General features: G+C 43.3%; 1 protein-coding gene across 1 annotated transcript in view; it reads left to right on the top strand.

Annotated features, from left to right (window-relative positions):
- Positions 1–20637, top strand: part of PXK (PX domain containing serine/threonine kinase like) — a 72861-nt gene that overhangs the window by 17470 nt on the left and 34754 nt on the right. The window contains 3 exon segments of the mRNA XM_040628627.1: positions 7045–7095; positions 8987–9034; positions 17716–17902. Of these exon segments, the coding sequence (XP_040484561.1) occupies positions 7045–7095; positions 8987–9034; positions 17716–17902 (286 nt within the window).

The following is a 20637-nucleotide window of genomic DNA, read 5'->3' as shown; positions in this document are numbered from 1 at the left end:
GCAGAACATGGAAGCTAGGCTAAGGAGTTGAGTTTTATTCTGTGGCCAGTGGGAGCCCTGGAAGGTTCCTGAGCAGGGAAGTAGAATGATGTTGGATGTCCAGCAAGTTCACGCATGCTCAGCGTTCTCTGTGGGCCTTCCTATGAAGGGAAAGTACCAGGAGGAAGTCGATTTGGGAATGAACCCAAGAGAGTGGTGTGGCTAGTAGGTGCTGGAGACCGGGCCTCCTACACCAGAGCTTTCACTTTCTAGTCAAGGCATGTGCCCTTTCAGAGGCTCATTGTCCCCAGCTGCAAAATGAGGGTAATGGTTCCCATCGGCAGGTGGTATGAATGGTACCTGGGGAAGCCACCACGACATGGCCCAGTGTGGGGGACCCCACAGGGCTCAGGTTAGGTACATACTGTACCCTTGAAGAGGCAAGGAGGGATGAGAGTGGGAATAGAGGAGACTGTGAGGTTTGGTGGGTGCTTGGCTCATTTGTTTCCTTCCTCTCTTGAAAGGGTTTTTATTTTTATAGTGTAAAGCTGCTTCCTTTTTAAGAGGTTTTAGAACCATGGTTCTCACCCCTGGCTGCACATTAGAATCGCCTGGGGAACTTTTAGGACCTACTAATGCCTGTGTTTCAGCCAGACAAGTTAAATCAGAATCTCTGGAAGGGACAGTCAAACCATTAGTATCCTTTTTTTTTTTTTTTTTTTTTAAAGTTCTGTGATTACAGAATGCAGCAGGGTTGAGACCCTCTGCTTTGGAGATGGTGATGTGGGAACACGGACAGGTAAAATATCTCCAAACAGTTGCCCTCATCTCTCTGTACTTTGAGTCTCTGAGAAAATCTGTTATCTGTGCTGAAAGGGAAGGAAGAAGAATTAATGTGGGTTAATCTGGTTTGAAGGTTTGCTGAAGTTTTGGTTTTAGCTCATTTAACACATTTTTTTTTTCCAAAGTGATCTGGGTTTGTAACCTCATTAAGGTAATTTGGGGACAGACAGATTCAAAATAAGTTTTCCTCTTCAGTTTTTCCTAAAATTTCATCAAACCAAGGCATCTTTGAATACCAGCTATTGTGCAGGGAAATCGTAAATACCTTTCTGAAAACTCAGGAAACAAAAAGCCAGTGAGGATGCTTACTTGGAAAACAGCCTGTGTTGGAAGCATTAACAGTTGTGGAAATGACAGCCCCCCCCCCCGATTGGAGTCGATGGGTCAACATCACTAGAAATGAACCACCTGAGTTCCACCACCTAGTAAGGACTCATCTTTCAGGGCTGCAGAAGGACCTCAGGGCACCCCAGGTCACCAAGGGCTGCCAGCCGTGCCTGGCAGGTGGCAAAGCTTTGGGAATCAGGTACTTGGGTCGCTCTCTCATTCAGCTGCTTCCTAGTTGTGCGACCTTGGACAGCTCACTCAACTTAGCTGAGCTGAGATCTCCCCTCCGGGCAGCTGTGAGAATTGAAAGAGCAGTGTTGAGTAAAGGGCTTAGCAAAGTTCCTGGCACAGGATCAGTGCTCACTTTGTCCTCTCTCTCTTCTCTAACGTCACTTAAGTCAGAAATTCCGTGGTCCTGGTGCCTTTCCGGTTTGAAGAACTTCTGCACCAGACCACACTGACTAGCCAAAATGCTAGGGTTTGACAGGGTGGCCACCCTGCCCCACCAAGATACAGGGTGTGGTGTGGTGAGGAGGAGCAAGAAGAAGGCCCTTTGGGGAAGTGGCAGCAGATGGCGGGATTTGGGGACAGGCGTAGATCTGTGTGACTCAGGGCTGCACTACAGAGCTCTGAGCTCTCCCTTTGTTGCCCGATGGGCTTTGGTGGTTTATTGTCTCTTTGATACACACTGCAGTTTCCATTCCACATCAGAGACAGTGGTAAAGATGGGAATGATTCGCTGGAGGATTCTGGGCTGCTGACTGCAGCTCGGCAGGAGGAGGCCTGACTTCGAATGTTGGGTTTCTACTAGTCCCCAGGGCACTCTCCTCTCTGCTTTAATAAGAGCTACAGCCTGGTTGCCAGCAGTGAACAGCTGTGCTGTTTAGTTTACAAACTGGAGATCTGAGGTGAAAGTATTTCCTTTTGGTCAAGGGGATGGTGGTATCAAGCAAACTAAAAAGATTCAAATGTTTTATAGTTAGGGACCAACTTGTCTTTTCGAACTGGAATAAAAATATTTCTGAGCAGGGGCGCCTGGCTGGCTCAGTCGGTAGAGCATCTCTTGATCTTGGGGTTGTGAGTTCGAGCCCCACATTGGGGGTAGAGTTTACTTTAAAAAATTTTTTTTCGAGCAAAGTCACCTTATATTCCCCAGTGTCTTTCGGTATCTGTTACCACATGGCAGATGGGACTTGGGGACCAGTGAAGCCTTAATGGGTCCCAATGTGTTTTTGCACAATGGGTGGTACTTTGAGGCCGCCAGTAACTAAGCAAAGTCTAGGTGGACACAAGTGTGTTACAAATGGTGTTGTTTGTGAGGTACCAGTAGGCTACGGCCAAGGGCAGATAGGCAGATGATGACAGAGGTAACCCTCAGCACCACCCTGTAACCCAGGCCTCCAAGGATTGGGATGACTGGTTTATCTATGCACCTGAACCTGGGTTTCTCAACCTTATGACTAATGACATTGGGTGCCAGGTAGTCCTTTGTTGGGGGGGTGGGAGCTGTGCTGTGCATTGTAGGTGTTTAGCAGCACCTGACCTCTATCTACTGGATGCCAGTAGCACTCCCCCATCCCCTGTGACAACCAGCGAGGGCTCCAGACAATGACCTAAATGTCATTTGGGTCAGAATCACCCTCTTTGGAAATCACTGGCCTAAATTTAAAGAATGTCTTGGCACAGACATTCATGAGGATGTCTTGGCTATCACAGTCTGACATCATGACCCAGGCATTATCTTGTGGTTACTGCTTCCCTCTGCCAATGCTTTTCCCAGTCATTACTGTGTGCCATTTTATAGACAAGGGTTTTTTTTTTAAGACAGTATAATAATCATAATCCCAATAATAGCCAACTTTATAGGGTATCAATGAAGAGGCTTCAGGAATACCTTAGCGAGACTGTTAGCCTGATAGTGCTGGGATCCTGGAGTACAGATAACTCTGAAGGCACATGGAAGAATAGAACACATAATTGTTCCTGTCAGTTGGGGGGAGGGGAGAGAAATAAAGGGCAAAGAGTATATGTAAAGGAGTATAATGGAGGATGTTTGCCAGTTGACCGAATAGTATAGACATAACCTATTCTGGCACAAATGCATGTTCAGGAAGTTCTGAATTTTATTAAGGAAACTCTACCCTCAATGTGGGTCACAAACTCATGACCCTGAGATCAAGGGTCACATGTTTATAGACAAGTTTTTTTAAAAAAATATGAATTGTGTGTCTACAGGAGGAAGGAATGGAGTCAGACTGTACCTTTCTTGTTCAGACTTACACCCCAGCGTGAATGAAGTACAGGGATTGGAACGTTATGGGTGCTTTAGTGGATGTTTGCAACTGGCAGCAACATCGTTGTAAAGCACAGGTCTGAACTCTAAAATCAACGTGTGTAAAGCAAGATAGTGGTGTTTACTCAGTACCTACCAAGTGCCCAACACTGAACTGGAGTTTTTAATATTAATATTACTCCTCTGAGAAATCACAGTGAAATAATAGATGCTAGAAGTGATTTTTGAGAATTAACATTTCCCCCCAATTTTAGAGGTCAGAAGAGCTCGTCGATGTGTAGTTGCTTGGAAGTACTCAATTATATGTGCTAATTTCAACTTGACCCTAAGAATGTAAAAGCCCAGAAAATTTGCCACTAAGACAACCTTGGAAAAAAGGAAATTTCCAACCTAAGGGATTGATCCCCCAAATTTAAGAAGGTCAGAAGTTTTCAGCATTTTATCTGTATGTATTCAGAAATAATTGCATTAGCATATTGCTTAAGAGATGTGCCACACTACGCAAATCAGTCTTTTTTTTTTTTTGTAAGATTTTATTTATTTATTTGACAGAAAGAGAGACAGCCAGCGAGAGAGGGAACACAAGCAGGGGGAGTGGGAGAGGAAGAAGCAGGCTCCCAGCAGAGGAGCCCGATGTGGGGCTCGATCCCAGAACGCCGGGATCACGCCCTGAGCCAAAGGCAGCCGCTTAAGGACTGAGCCACCGAGGCGCCCCCGCAAATCAGTCTTAAAATATTTATTTTATAACCTCACATGAACCCAGCTAAGCATAGTGCCAGGTACACAGCTGATTCACTCATAATTGAGTGGATATTATTGAATTACCATCCTTAACATATTCCTGAAGAGGCGAAATTCCTGCTATGAGAACTTTATCAACCTTTCTTAAATAAACAGAATGTAAATGAATGATAGCACAGTAAGATCTATTTTAAAATCCAGTCACCAGGTTAACAATGCTCATTTGGCTTTGTTTTCTAAATCACCTATTTATTTATTTATTTATTTATTAACTTTTTTTTTTTTAAAGATTTTATTTATTTATTTGACAGAGAGAGAGACAGCCAGCGAGAGAAGGAACACAAGCAGGGGGAGTGGGAGAGGAAGAAGCAGGCTCCCAGCGGAGGAGCCTGATGTGGGACTCGATCCCAGGACTCCGGGATCACGCCTTGGGCCGAAGGCAGACGCCCAACGACTGAGCCACCCAGGCTCCCTAAATCACCTATTTAAATGAGAATTCAGTAGAAAGGATTTGTTGAATACTGTATTGATAAGCATTTTTTGAGGAGTGACTGTTGGTAATGCCTAAATCATACCATCCAAAGATATTAAAACAGTTCTGAGCATTTGAGGAAAGAATGTCAGCATTCTTTATGATTTCATCTATACCTTCATCATGACTCCCTGTGTATATAGACAGAAGGCTGGACTAGGTCTGTGTTTCCTGCTTACTTGTTAGTAAGAATTACCTGGGGAAGCTGTTGACACGTCTAATTCCTAGGGTTCTATCCTAGAGATTCTAATTCAGCATGTCTGGTGCAAAGCCTGAGAATGTGTATTTTTAACACCCTCTCCTCTCCCTCCTCCTTAGGAGCAGAGAGATGTTAATGATCAGGCGGGTGGGGGGGGTCATTGGATTTAGTTTCTCTGGAAAATGCCATCATTGCCTCTCTATTCTACCTTTTCACTTATTTTCTTAACCATGGCCTTCTCTAGCTGATGATGCATATAGAATGCAAACTGACTACTGAAAATGGACCTTCATCTTCTGATTGCTACCACTGCTTGTTTTGAATGCCTAAGTTTAAACTTTTTATTTTAGGTAATTATAGATTTACATGCAGTTGTAAGAAAGAATGCAGAGAGATCCCATATGTCCATTACCCAGTCTGTTTCAGTGGTGCTGTCTTGTAAAACTGTAGTACGGTATCACAACCAGTACATTGACATTGATACAGTCAAGATACAGAACATCCCCATCAATCCAAGCATCCCGCATGTCATGGTCTGTTTAGGCTGCTGTGGACGGCTTATGCACTGCAGAAATTTATTTTTCACAGTTCCAGATGCTGAAAGTCTGAGATCGGGGTGGCAGCATGGTTGCCTTCTGGGGACGGTCCTCTTCCTGGTTCATACCTGGTACCTTCTCAAAGTGTCCTCGTGGTGGAAGGGGCAAGGCAACCTTCTAGAACCTCCTTTATTTGGCACTAATCCCATTCATGAGGGTTTCACTCCCATGACCTTCCCACAGGTCCTACCTCCTAATACCATTGTCTTTGGGGGTTAGTATTCAGCATGAATTTTGGAGGGGGCACATTCAAAGCACAGCACCTCACTCTGCCTTTCTATAGCCACACCTGCTTCTCTTCCCCCCCACACCCTATTACTCCAGACTTAACTCTTACAACCACTAATTTGTTCTCCATATCTATCATTTTGTCATTTCATGAATGTTATATAAATGGAGTCATATAGTTTGTACTCTTTTGGGATTGGCTTTTTCACTCAGCATAACTGGAGATTCATCCAAGTTGTTGTGTGAACTAGTAGTTTATTCCTTTTTGTTTTGTTTTTAAAGATTTTATTTATTTATTTATTTCACAGAGCGAGAGAGCACAAGCAGGGGAACAGTAGAGGGAGAGGGAGAAGGGCTCCCCGCTGAGCAGGGAGCCTGAAGCTAGATCCCAGGCCCCTGGGATCATGACTCGAGCTGAAGGCAGATGCTCAACCATCTGAGCCACCCAGGCACCCCTCCTTTTTACTTCTGAGTGCTGTTCCATGATATGGATGTAGCAAAGGTTAACTGTTTACCTGTTAGTGGATATCTGGCTTGTTTCTAATATTTGGACTGTTACTAATAAAGCTTCTACAAACATTCGAAGAACATTCATGTACAAGTTTTGTGTGAACATAAATGCTCATTTCTCTGGGGTAATGCCCAGGAGTACAATTGCTGGGTTGTATGATACTTGCATGTTTAATCTTTTAAGAAACTGCTAAGCTGTATTCCAGAGTGACTGTACCATTTTACATCCCCACTGGCAGTATATGTGTGATCCAGTTTCTCTGTATTCTAGCCCTCATTTGGTATTATTTTTTGTTTGTTTGTTTTAGTCATTGTGGTAGGTGTATAGTAATATCTTGTGGTCTTCATATGCGTTTGCTTGATGACGGGTAATGTTGAACATCTTTTCATGTGCTTATTGCCATCTATTTATCCTCTTGAAAGGAATATGTATTCTGTTGTTGGATGGAGTGTTCAAAAATGCTTATTAAATCTGTTGGTTGATGTATTGTTGAGTTCTTCTGTGTCCTTCCTGGTTCTCTAATTGTTCTATCAGTTGCTGAGAGAGGGGTGTGGAAGTCTCCAGCTGTAACCATGGGTTTGCCCATTTCTTCTTTCAGTTCCATCAGTTTTTGCCTCCCATATTTTACAGCTCTGGTGTTTAGTATATGCATATTTAGGATTGCTTTGTCTTGCTGGTAGATTACGGTTTTATCTTGATGTAATATCCTTCTCTGTCTCTAGTACTTTTCGTTGAAGTCTAATTTATGTGATATTTTCACTTAGTTTTTGATTCTCTTTCCCCCCTCTTTTTTAGGAATATATCATTCGGGTGCAAAGAGGAATTTCTGTAGAAAACAGCTGGCAGGTAAGCATTTTTTTTGTCGCTATAGAAATGTCTAAGGGTTTAAATAAAATTCTGACTCGGGGACATCCAAAAATGTAGAAAAACCAAAACATGCATAAATATGAATCCTGTTTCTTTTAGATATAAACCTTAGGCTTTAAGATATTTATTTCCAAAGCTTTTCTGTTCCCATTTGTTTGGTTTAATTTGGGTATGATGTTGCCACAGAGAGTATCTAGGAATTTGTTCTCTAGTTTAACCCAGAGTAGGATACTTAGGCAGTAGGCAGATTACTTGTTTTGTTCTTAGTAATTCGTACCTCCTCCCCTGCAGCCATGGCGTAGATGGGGACAGTCAAGTCCATTGGGTGGAAAGGCTAGGCGGGACCCTGGATATTGTACAGCTTGGAACCTGTGCATTTCATGGACTCCCCAGTCCACTCACAGGCAAATGCTAGTGCCAGCCCCCCCCCCAACCCCCCAGCTGTAGGTGAGGGTCACCTTACGGCCCTAGGGTCTGTGCTCTTCAGTGGTGGCCTCAGAGAGAAAAAACTTACTTGCATCCAGAGGTGCTTCCTATGTCAGTTGGCTTGCAGAGGGTGGCCATGTCTTTCTTGCCTTCGTAATTATAATTACCCTCCCCGTCTGCACTACAAAACATTCCTACCTTGTCCTTCAGGCTTGAATCCTACCTCTCACCTTAAGCAGTCTTGGACCACAGTGGCCCACACTAGGTCTTTTCTTTGCCTGGAATTTCAAACTGCTTTTTGTGTGAACAGTTACACTATTGAACATCTATTGAGCATTTGCGGTCAGGCACTGGTTCAGGCATATTAATTCATTTAACCCTTTAAAAACAGTTCTGCATGATTGGAGCTCCCCATTTTACATTGAAGGGGTAAGTAACTAGGCCACGGTCACACAAATCAGTGATGAGAGCAGGCTTGGAATCTGTATGTTCTCTGTGATTAACCACTGTGCTACCTTTTGCTCCTTTGCACTTAGGAAGGATGGCCTTACGTTTAACTCTTTAATGTATAATTGACAAGCAGGGCAGCAGCATTGTCCTGCCAGAGGAATCAGTCCTTGGTGTAGTTTTCCAGATACAATGTATTAGAATCCCCAGGATACTTCACAAAAATGTGGACTCTTGGGCCCCACAGTGGACCTACTGTAGGAGATTCTCTGAGGGCAGAGTCCTAGAAGATTGGGAGGTAATTCTGCTCACTAACTTCTGAGAGTCATCAATAAGGTTGAAGTCAAACCGTTCAAAAGCAAAATAATTTCCTTGCCCAGAGCCTGAAGAACTAGTGGAATTTGACTCTGGCCTAATCAGTGGCATCAGCATAACTAAGACAGAGTGTATAGACAATGCAAAGTAGACTGTCTGCCAAGAGGGGAAGCACGGGGAAAGCCGGAGAGGTGTGGCCTCTCTGCCTGCAGGTACAGTCCTGTCTCTAGAACAGTAGGCTTTCCACTGGGGAACATTTTCATCAGGGCAAGGATGAAAGGGCCTCAGAGCTGTCCAGTTCCTTTTACTTTGATTTCATGTTCAGTAAAACTTTTTTTTTTTCCCCTGGGTAAATCATTAATTAATCTTTCCAGGTGCCTGGTTAATGAGAAAGATATTTAAAGGGCCGTTCACCCTAAAAACAAATACATCATCATTCTCTATTACCTATTGGCTTCTTGTGTGTTTGACTGGTGTTAATCAGTTTCCCATGGCCCAGCCAGCTCTGGGCACTGTTAGGTCTGTTTTCTGGGCCTGTCCAGTTAAGCAAGTTAAGCACCAGCTATAAGCCCTACTACCCTTAGTTCAAGTGCCTCAGCCCTAGAATGCCAATAAATATTAAATAAGGAAATGAAAAGAGATGGTCTTTGGCGAATGAAAACACCACCGTCTTGTCTTACAGATCGTGAGGAGATACAGTGACTTTGATTTACTGAACAACAGCTTGCAGGTAAATATTTGGAAACACTAATGACACACGGTCATTGCCTGGGGTGTCCTAGATGCTGGTTTGAAACAGCAATATCAGGAACAAAAAATTAGCAGATTTTCCTGGTGGAAGAGATAGACTTATAATATAAACAGCTGATACGTGGCTCTAAAAATAAACTTTTGGGAACAAACATGTCATTTATAATAGTCACCTTGCAAGTGAGTACCTTTGTGCGAGACTGCCTCCTTCGCACAGTCATGGGGTGCTGTGTATCATCTCCTTTGCACAGATGACGAATGACTAGCTGGGTTGCTGGAGCCGTTCACTTAGAGCTCAGACTCTCACCACTGAGCTAGGCTGCAGATCAATACTCAGAAGTAACTAGAGACATCATTTTTCAGTGTAACTTTTTTCTCTTAAATACCTATTTCTAAATCCCTTTGATTTAAATGTTCCTAACTTGGTGGCCATAACGGAAAGAGGGGTGAGCTGCAGCGTCTTTTTCTGGAAATAGTTGTGCTGGTCACAATGGAAGCGTCCTAGAGGGGCTTTAGCACCATGGGAAGTACTGGCAATAGCTCCCACGTCTCCATTCAGCAGATTGGTCTTCAAGTGCCATGGGTACTGCAGACCGCTGGGCTTGGGTCACATCTCAGGTTTGATTGGTAACGTAAAACCTGAGCCAGAGCGCTTGGCTTGTGACCAGTTCAGCCAGGAGGTGAAGCACTGCTCCCTTTTCATTGGTGAGCTGGCCATCACTTATTACCTATTCCGAGTGACCTCTGGTCCTGTCCACAAAGGTCAGGAGGACTGCTGGCTGAGAGCGAGCAACATGCTTCCTTTCTTTTAGAAGGCCATGGTTATTGATCAGGCTTTGGAAAACAGCATATGTAGAGTCCAAACTATAACATTATGTACAACCCTGCTGAAAACATGAATGCCTAACTTGCCCTCTGATAGAATTGGCTTGAGTGTCTGCAGACCTTTATGTAATTGACAGATGGTCGTGCATTTGACAAATGTTGGCTTTTTAAATTTTAATTGTAGTATGACCAATTTAAATCTCCAGATAAAATATTGGCAGAGATCAAATTCTTCTCATTGATGGGTTTAATTGGTTTCATTTATGGATTTTTATGGCATATTCTTTCCACTTAGACAAAAGCTTTGTCTGTGATGACATTGTGGATAAGGCACCAATGTGTAGTTCATTCCAGCAGTGGATTTTCTCCACAAGTCTCTCCAGACGTTTCCAGGCAGCATTTCCACAATGGCGTGAGCATTTGGGAGTTAACATTGAGCCTACTGTGTGTTTTCACGTTGATGCACAAGTGAATCTTTGCCCAGCTATCTCTGTACAGTGTCTTTCAGCCAGGACTGAGTAAGACTCATGGGAGGAAGGTTTCTGAAATTGAAATTGTCTAGGCCCAGCCCTCAAGAATGGGTGGGGGGGGAGGAGCTGAGGGTTTTAGCTCCTATTTGTTCTTGGTTAGGGGATGTAAGGTTGAATCTCTATTCAATTATGGCCTTTTTAATATAATAGAATTTTATTTTTGCTTCAGTGTAATTTTCCCTTTTAAAACAGGCACTTTCAGTGTGCATTTTATTTCAAATGCAAATATCCACGTGTATTGATGTTGGCTTATGCTAGGCAGGATATGGCCAGACATCATTTCAGTGGGAGGTTTTTCTAGATCCAAGTAAACAAACAGAAGAAAGTACATACAGCTTTTTGGCAAGAAAATAATTTCAAAACAACCTCCGTAAAACAGACCAAAAAGACTCTAAAAACCACAGAATAAAACTGTGACCATGCTTTTCAGTGTCTGATTACCCTTTCTGATGGGTAAATGAATTCCCACTGAAGAAAGAGAAATATAATACACATATGCAGAGTTGTCTGACTCCAATAGGAAAGATGCCAAAGTGAAAAAAAAAAAGCAGGATGTAAAATTATACATGCAATGTAATATAATTACATGAACTGTTTAGAAAAAAGGATTGGAGGGAAATATGCCAAACTTTTAACAATGGTGATCCCCAGGTGGCAGGATTATGGGTTTTATGTGTTTTTTTTTCTGGCTCTTTATACTGTTTTGTACTTTCCAAGTTCTCTATAAACAAACAGATAAAAGCTATGTAAGCAAAGAAATAGAAAAAGAAAGGTACATTTTCATAACTTTCTATAATGAGCATATTTTGTGGTAAAGAAGAATCACTACCTTATTTTAAAGATTTTTATTTATTTATTTTTTGGGGGGTGCATGTGAGGAGGATGATGTGCAGAGAGAGGGGGATAAGCAGACTCCCTGCTGAGTGGGGAGCCCGCCAGGCAGGGCTTGATCCCACGACCCTGAGATCATGACCTGAGCCGAAACCAAGAGTCAGTGCCCAACCGACTGAGCCACCCAGGCGAGCCACCCAGGCATCCCGAATCACTACCTTGTTTTAAAGGCAACATCAAATCAGTAACCATCTAGGGAGATCACATACAACAAAACAAAAGAAAGGAGCAGGAGCTGAAATGATAGGGACTGAGCTGGGAATGCTCAGGTTGGGAAGGAGCCCAGACTCTGCCCCTTACACCAGAGAGACCTTGGGCCATTTATTTTCCCTCCCCATCCTCACTTTCCTTCTGAAACAAGGGGTTGAACCAGATGACTTCTCAGGTCTCTTGTAGCACAGATGCTTTGTGATTTGAGTTTTATTGCCCTCCATTGACACAGGAGAGACTCTGCTGTACACTGGGGGGATATTGGGACAAATTAAGGGTCTGTTGAGAGCTCAGAACTCCCTAGAATACTCACTGGAATAAGGTTGAAGGCAATTGGTAGACCACTGAGATCTGATCATGAAAATGAAAGATTAACGGATTCAGAGTTTGAAGGTTCCTCCTCCAGACAGAGCTAGTTTTCTTGAAACTGCAATATAGTTTGTCATGTCATTTAGAGGCCTCTACTAGCGGGTCAGATTATGGGCTCTAGACCTCACTTTGGTGATTATTCCCCTTCGCCTTATCACTCTACAGGTGTTATGGATGGGTGTTTGGGGACTTCTCCACTGGCTTTCTTGTTCTCTTTCCTGTATATAAGGAACTCAGGAAGGGAATTCATAGGGCATATTAAAGGGGAAAGCTCTCGAAAATGGGATGGTGAGGTGTCATGGCTTGAAGCATCAATGTAGAGGTGTCTAGGGAGTTATTGCATAGAGACTTGATGGCTCTCTGTGCTAATATTCTCTTTCCCTCCCTCCTAATGAGTCATTGGACTTCTAAATTTTATATTCTATAATTGGCAAACATTTTAGAAATTCTGGGAGAAAGCTAAAAGAGGAAGTAAGTGTCGCTCGAATGCTAATCTTTTTTGAAAGGCAAGATTTTAAAATAACACACATATTACATACTAGTAATACTTGTAGAAGTATTTATTGTGAGATCTTAAGGCAGAGCAGGAAACAACCTCCCGTCTGTCTAGCTGACTGGCATAGCAGAGATGCTATAATTGCAGCTGTTGGCAAAGAACACTTTGTTTCACCTGATGATTTGGAAGAGCTGATGGGATGTCTGGGCAGATCAATACATTTTCCTAAAGTGAAATGAAGCTTGAACAAATAGGTTGGTGGAAGCTTGGAGGCCACAAAGTTCAAAACAAATACCTTATCAATCTCATTTTCATATCCTCACCATGAATGAAAAATAGCCCTTTTGGGGTTTTGGGGGTTTGAATCCGATGATGTAGATGTGACTTTACATTCTGAGTCATGTGGGATTCATCTGGGTCTGCTGTCAGACAGGTAGTGCAGGCAAATGTGCTGACGTTGGTACATGGTAATTCTATATATATGTGTATATATATACACACATATACATATATATATACACACACATATACATATATACACACGCACACACACATATATATGTATTTTTTATTATGATATGTTAGTCACTATACAGTACACGTTTAGTTTTTGATGTAGTGTTCCATGATTCATTGTTTGCGTATGACACCCAATGCTCCATGCAATACGTGCCCTCCTTCATGTGTATTTTTTTTTAAGATTTATTTATTTTAGAGCATAGGGGGAGGGACAGAGGGACAGGGAAAGAAAATCTCAAGCAGACTCTGCACTGAGCACAGTCTGATGTGGAGCTCAGTCACAGGACTGAGAGCATGACCTGAGCCAATACAAAGAATTGGACACTTTTTTAAAGATTTTATTCATTTATTTGAGAGAGAGAGAGCACAAGGGGAGGGGAAGAGACAGAGTCAGAGGAAGAGGACAAGCAGACTGTCTGCTGAGGAAGGAGCCCAATTCAGAGCTTGATCCCAGGACCCTGAGATCATGACCTGAGCCAAAGTCAGACACTTAACTGACTGAGCCACCCAGGCGCCCCCCAAGAGTTGGACACTTAACCGACTGTGTTGATTCATGGTAATTTTTAAGGATCCTTGCTGTGTACATGATCAGTTTGATAAGCATGAATTGTTCTTTTCTTTAATTGAAAAAATTAGTAAATGAGAAATGTAAACATTTCATAGTATAGAAAATTTATTTATTTATTTATTTATTAAAGATTTTATTCATCTATTTGTGTGAGAGAGAGAGAGCACAAGCAGAGGGAGAGGCAGGCAGAGGGAGAAGCAGGTTCTCTGCTGAACAGGGAGCCCCATGCAGGACTTGATCCTGCTCCCAGAGTTAGCTGTTCTCAAGGAGGTAGTATGAGTCCTTTTAGACATTTTTTGTTGCATATATAACCACAGCCATGGGCTTAAACACACACACACACACACACACACACACACACACACACAAATGAGATTATATTCTGCAACTTAGTAAAATAATTTTTATCTTTTAGGGTTTTTTTTTTTTTTAAAGATTTTATTTAGTGGCACGGGGTGGCTCAGTTGGTTAAACATCTGCCTCAGGCTCAGGTCATGATCCCAGGGTCCTGGGATGGAGCCCTTTGTCAGGCTCCCTGCTCAGCAGGGGTCTGCTTCTCCCTCTCCCTCCCTCTGTGCTCTCTCTCTTTCTCAAATAAATAAATAAATCTTAAAAAAATAAAATAATTTATTTGAGAGAGCGAGCATGCGCATGGCGGGCAGGGGGGTGGGGATGGGGAGAGGGAGCCTGATGTGGGGATCGATCCCAGGACTCTGGGATCATGACCCGAGCCCAAGGCAGACACTTAATGGATTAAGCCACCCAGATGCCCCAATAAAAGGATTTTTAAAAGAAATATCAGTTGTGTTTTTAGTAGTACCTTTGATTACTCTAATACTCAGTGCTCTGGAATAATAATAATAATAATAGTAATAAAGTGATTCCACTGGATGTGTACTAGCTGAGTGATGTGCTTTCTTCTGAAGTATGCTTTTTGTTTAATTAATAAGGAAACTGCTATTAGGTAAGGCCTAATTGTATGAATGAGGAAAATGACCTGAAATTTATGTGTCTTACCTGGCAGTGTATTATGCCATGATAGAAAATTCATTCTAAGTATGCTCGGACACATTTTAAAAATTATGCTGGAGAAATAGGCAATTTAGGATTGTCAGCCAGCCTTTCATCATGTCCAATGTTGAGTTCAAGGTCTTCACTGTTGTTTGAAAAATACAGAGTGGAACAGGCTAAGTTCGGTTTGCCCACATGGGTGGTTTAGATTACATCCTTTCCTGAATTAAAGATGCCCTTCTCTTAAGATGATCCCTTCAATCAGTATGCATGTCACTTGCCTGTTCTAATCTAAGCATTTTAAGTGTAGAGTACAACTGCTCTTTGAAAGTGATTTTGCTCATTAAATTAAGATGCCATTCTGATGCTTTTTTTAAAAAAATATTTATTTATTTGAGAGAGAGAGCGTGCGCAAGCATGCACAAGCAAGGGGAGTAGAAGGCAGAGGCAGAAGCAGGTTCCCCAATGAGCAAGGAGCCCAATGTGGGACTTGACCCCAGGACCCTGGGATCCTGACCTGAACTGAAGGCAGCTTAACCCACTGAGGCCACCCAGGCATCCCTGATGCTTTTGTTTTTCAAGTTTAAAAAATAGACTCACAAAGTTTTAAGTGATCTGGAAAATGACAAGCTGAGCCACCTGCATTTACTTTTCCTTCCTCCTGAAGCCACTCTACAACAGCAGTAAGTTGATCTTTACACACACACACACACACACACACACCCTGAAGGACAAGTAGAATAGGAAAAGATAAAAATCACAACAAAACATTTGAAGCTGCAAATCCAGTGGATGAGAGCTAACCAATTAAGGAGATATAGGAGGGCAGAATTCTGAGCTGGGCGGGGAGGGGGGATGGATAACCCCATTGGGTCCTGTTTTACAGTACAGAACCTCCAAAAGGTTTAGCGCAAAGTGCTGCTTCCAGTGTGGGGCAAGGTCAAGCTGAAATCAGGAGTTGAGAGTACGTTTAAGAAGCAGTCAGATCCCCAGATCTTCCCCCATCTAGCAACTTATGCCTGCCCTTCTGGAAGTTTATTCTCTGGAGAGGGGAGACCAGTCTTTGGACTGGGGAATGCAGGAATTACATAATACGTGTGAGCACTGGCTCTCACCCCCACCTTTGCCCCCTTCTGCAAACCTTCTTCCTTTTAGCTCCCGGAATATTGGTAGTCAGACCTATACCCTTCAGGCAGGGGATTGGAAGATTGGGGGGGAGGGGGATCTGCCCAGTTTAAGAGGAAAGAGCTAAAGATGCTGAGATTACAGGTTTTCCCAATGAAATAGCTGAGTCAAGTCCTGTGCTAAAATAAAACCCACAGCAGATAGGCCCCGGCCACTCACCGAGCACTTCTAAGTCGGCTTTTGTTGTCCCAGCATCGCCAGATTTCTAAGGAACACTTTTTTTTTAAAAAAAGATTTATTTATTTATTTGAGAGAGAGACAAGGGGACAGAGGGAAAGGGAGAGGGACAGGTAGACTCCCTGCTGAGCAGGGAGTCTGACCCAGGGCTCCATCCCAGGACCCTGAGATCATGACCTGAACCGAAAGCAGACACTTAACTGACTGAGCCACTGAGGCACCGCCCCCTAAGGAATACTTCTAACATAAAAGATAACAATGAAAACAAATAGGAAAAAAAAAAAAAACCCTCCAGGAAGCAGAATATATGCAGTAAGAGGAACATTTCAGGCTCTTCAGAAAGATTATCTTTTATGGTCTCAGAGAGATAAGAAATTGCATTACATTCAAGATGCTACTAAAGAAAAGAAAGTACTCAGAAATTAAAAAAAGATAATAGTAGAAATGAAAACTCTTTAGAAGAGCTGAATGATAAAGGAATTATCCCAGAAAAATTTTTCAGTAGGGAAAAATATTGTTTAACAAAGGTGGAAAATAAGAGAGAAAAGGTGAGAATAGAAGACCACCAGTCTAGAAGGCCCAGCACTGGAATAAGTCCCAGGAAAAGCAAGCAAAGGGCACAGAGGGGAAGAAATAATGACCTAATACCAGAAAATACCAAAGAACGCAAGGATGTTCATTTCCAGATAGAAAGGGCTGGATACTAAGCACAGAGGGTGAAAATAGACCTGCAGAGAGGCACATGAAATTCACAAACGGGGGTCAAGGAGAAGACCCTAGAAGCTTCCAGGGAGGAAAACACACACACACACACACCCCAAAAACAGAAGCAAGAATCTACTGCTTACAGCAGCACCGGAAGCTAGAAGACAATAAAGTAGTTCTTAAAAATTCTGAAAGAACAAATATTTCGAACTTAGAATTCCACATCAAGATTCCCTATCACTGTAGTGTGCGGGTAGCATAAAGACATTTACACATGCAACTTTTCACAAAATTGACCTCCCTGGCTCCCTTTTTAGGAAGCTGACGGAGGGTATGCCCACCAAAAATCAGGGATTCTTCTACAAAAAAGGAAGGTATGGATAGAGAAATGGGGTTCGTCAGAAGAAGGGCAAAAGCATCCCTAGTGTGATGTCCCAGGATGCCAGCCCAGCAGGAGTGGGGACCACCAGTCCTGCTTGGAGCAGGCACTCCTCAAGAAGACAAAACTGATGCATCTTTGTATCTGAATGTGTTGAGAATATGCTTAGATGGGGAGTTTGGAGTTGAATAGAAACCTAAAACAAACAAAAAAGACCAGCTGATAAAAAGGAATTGTAAGCATGGCTTTCTGGCTCAGTGGTGCATATCACCTAACGTAAATAGGAATTTTGCACTAAAAAAAATTATAACTATATTGGAGGGATTAGGAATAAGTTGCGTGTGGGGTGAGATCAGGATTGTGAAAGAGAATTTAATCCATAATGGGAAATTAATAGATTAATACCTAACAATGAAAATCAATTCATAATGAACCCTGTGCCAAAAAGATCAGCTAAGAGAATTGGATGTGGCTGTCTCTGGGGAGTGGATAATGGCTAGGTCACCTGTTGGCAGAGGTGGTTGGGGAGGGGCGTGTCACGGGGCTGCTTAGAGTAAAAAGACTGTCTCGAAATGATGTTCATGTAAGTTTGATAGAAAAAGTTTTTTAAAAAAAATTAAGTTTTAAAGTTGCTGTACTTAATACAGTATTTTATCAATTCTGAGTTGCAGTTTTTCACATTTCTATCATAGCACTGAAATTAGGCCACATCTGAATGAAATGTGGTGCCTCAGGATTCTGATACTGCTTCTTATGTGGGGATGACAGGAGTATAACACTTCTCTTTTCATTAAAGATTGCAGGCCTCAGTCTACCTCTTCCTCCCAAAAAATTGATTGGTAACATGGATCGTGAATTCATAGCTGAGAGGCAGAAAGGTCTTCAGAACTATCTCAACGTTATCACCACAAATCATATCTTGTCTAATTGTGAGCTGGTTAAGAAGTTTTTAGACCCAAACAACTACTCTGCAAACTACACTGGTAAGCAAAGGGATCTCTGAGCGACGGTCGCGTGACTCCAGAGGCACTGTTCTTTGCTGGAGATAACACATGGGAGGAATTATTTCCAAACGGGGTCATGTGTACATTTGTTATAGGCCATTATTTGCTTATTAATGCTTTACCCGGTTGTAATTTACTGTAAGAGTACAAGAAGAAAATAATTACTTCTAAAATGTTTGTGGTGTTTGCACAGAAGAATATGAAAGAGAAGTTACGGGGTCTTAGAGTCTTGTCTTTATTGTCTCCCCTGACAGAACAGAAAGTAAATAATCCACAATAATCTGTACCATAATCTCAATCTGATGTTTATCTGGATCTGTTTTTGTATTTACAACACAGAGTATGTCTGGTTTTTCTGGGAATTACTTTATACCGCATGGTTCAGAAGGGTCCTTTCTGTGTCTTCCCAGTTGCTCCCAGAGACGCACTCAAGGCAAAGCCTGAGGACGAGCTAGTTGTCTTCCAGACCTTCCCTGGATCAGTCAGGGGACTGAGGTGGAAAGGGTGCCAGTTATACACAAAGCTGGCGTTGATAACCTGAGCCTGTTGTCAGCAGAATGAGTGATTAAATATTCAGTATTCCCTGGTGTGGCCTTGAAGAGACCACTGGAAACCGTCATAGAACTGAGCCAGTGACGAGAGTCCGACTGATTTGTTGAAGCTGAGCCAGGCTTAGAGTCCTAGTGGAACTCCGGGTATTTTTCATAAGCTGATTTCCTTGCTAAGAGAATAGATTGTGTACACGTTCTATTTCAGGTCCTCACAATACCGCTTTAGAAGTAATTAAAGGGAGGCGCTTTTATTCCTGTTTCGGAGAGAGGGAAATAGGGGACTGCTTGTCAGGTACCAAATTTTTCTGCATAATAGACTCACCCAGGGAGCTTAAAAAAATCTTGGTGCCCAGGTACTCATGCCAATTAAATGAAAATATCTATGGCTTGGGGGAGCTCCTCCTTTGTAAAGCTCCGCAAGAGGTTCCAGTATGCAGCTGGAGTTTGAAAACCATAGCCCTTGGACCTTGCTCCTCACGTCACAGTGTGGTCGTCTGACCCACAGCATTGGCATCGCTGGGAGCTTATCACAAATGCTGAATTCAGGCCCCGTCCCAAACCTACAGATCAGGATCTGAGTTTAACAAAGTCCCCAGGGGAATTGCATATGCGTTCAAGTCTGAGAAGCCTTGCTATAGAGTGTACCTCCTATCTTCTAATGGAAGTACCTGCAAAGGTGAGAAAAATGCCTTTCTAGAATGCAACCAGGTGAAGGAAAGTTTAGTTCAAACTCACATTGACTCTAAGCGACGAAATCAAGCATTGAGTTATTACAAGGCTTTCATTCTTCCCGCAGTTGTTTTTTGATTCATCTGGGAGAAAAGACATCACAGGCCTGGGACTTCCAGGACAGTTTAACTTCCTCCAGAGTAGCATCTCTCAGGGCTTTCAGTTACCATGCCTCACCTCGATTGTTCTCACATTGTCAGATGGTGAGCCGTCTGGATTGACTGTTGTCAAATCAGCCCTAACATAGCTGTGCTCATTGGTTTGTCTACTTACTTCCCGACAGTGTCTGCAGATGTATTCCCGAGGGCAAGGCTCAAGGTGCAGTGCTCGCAGGATGATGCCGTCCGTTCTGTTCCATAGACCTTCAGTGTCTGCTATGCCTATACTGTGTGCTGGGTGCAGGCCTTGGGGGGGGGGGTTGCTGGTGCAAGGGGAGCTTGTACCGGGAGTACAATGAGTTACGTGGGGTCAGAGCTAGAAGAGATTTCGGAGCAGGCATGTCATAACTAACTCATTTACAGGTAAGAGATAGCCTGAGAGGAAAGGCCCTACCTAGGGTTGCACATTCATCAGCTTGTACAAGGGTACGATGTCTGAGTGTTTTCCAGTTAAAATGCTGCTTTGCCCCTGGAAGATTACCTGATCCCTATATTTCCTTCTGTACCCCTCCATGCTGCTATTGTACTTGACCTTTCCTCCTCCACCTCCTCCACCTCTCCCCCCACCCCCACTCCCCCGCTTGGCAGACAGGAGTCCAAAGCAAATGTGGGCAGAGATCTAAGAAGGCTGCCAGAGACTCCCACCGGAACCCGAATGTTGAAGAAGCTGTGCTGTTTAGAGGACACAGTCCTGTAACGAAACAATAAGGGATGGATGCTGATTTATTGCCCCCTTTGAATGAAACGTCAGAACTTGTCTTGCTTCTAGGGTGACTCACTAGCCGCCTCAGGGAAGGGGAGCCCAGGCATCCTCCTCTGCACCAGCTTGACCGAGCCAATCCCCGGAAAACCAGGCAGACTTGTCTGGCTTCCCGAAACTCAAACCATGGCCTCTGGTTCCCGAGGGCACGGCACTCTGCCTACCGCCAACGTGTGGCTCTTCTCTAAGCAGGGTCACTCCCCCCTTTCATATGGATAAGGTCTCTACCTCTTACCTGTTTCCAGATGGTCTGCGATCACCACCCCGCTCTGCTTCAGCAGGATTTGAGTTCAGCTGCTCCCGTGGCCCAAGTCTCCGAGGCCGCTTTTCCTGCCTCTTGCTCTGAGGTTGAAGATGCCAGGTTGGAGGGGGACTGTGATGCCAGCCTAGTCCGCAGGGGTGGGGAACTAGGAACTTCAGGGTATCAGCAGCTGCCTCCTCCCCAGCTCTCCAGCCTGGGATTTCTGATCTTCCCTTCCCTTCCCTTCCCTTCCCTTCCCTTCCCTTCCCTTCCCT

The sequence above is a fragment of the Ursus maritimus genome, unplaced genomic scaffold (genome assembly GCF_017311325.1).
Source record: "Ursus maritimus isolate PB19 unplaced genomic scaffold, ASM1731132v1 scaffold_14, whole genome shotgun sequence".
Taxonomy (NCBI): domain Eukaryota; kingdom Metazoa; phylum Chordata; class Mammalia; order Carnivora; family Ursidae; genus Ursus; species Ursus maritimus.
Note: the sequence above shows the minus strand (reverse complement) of the source record. Positions and strands in the feature narration are given on the sequence as shown.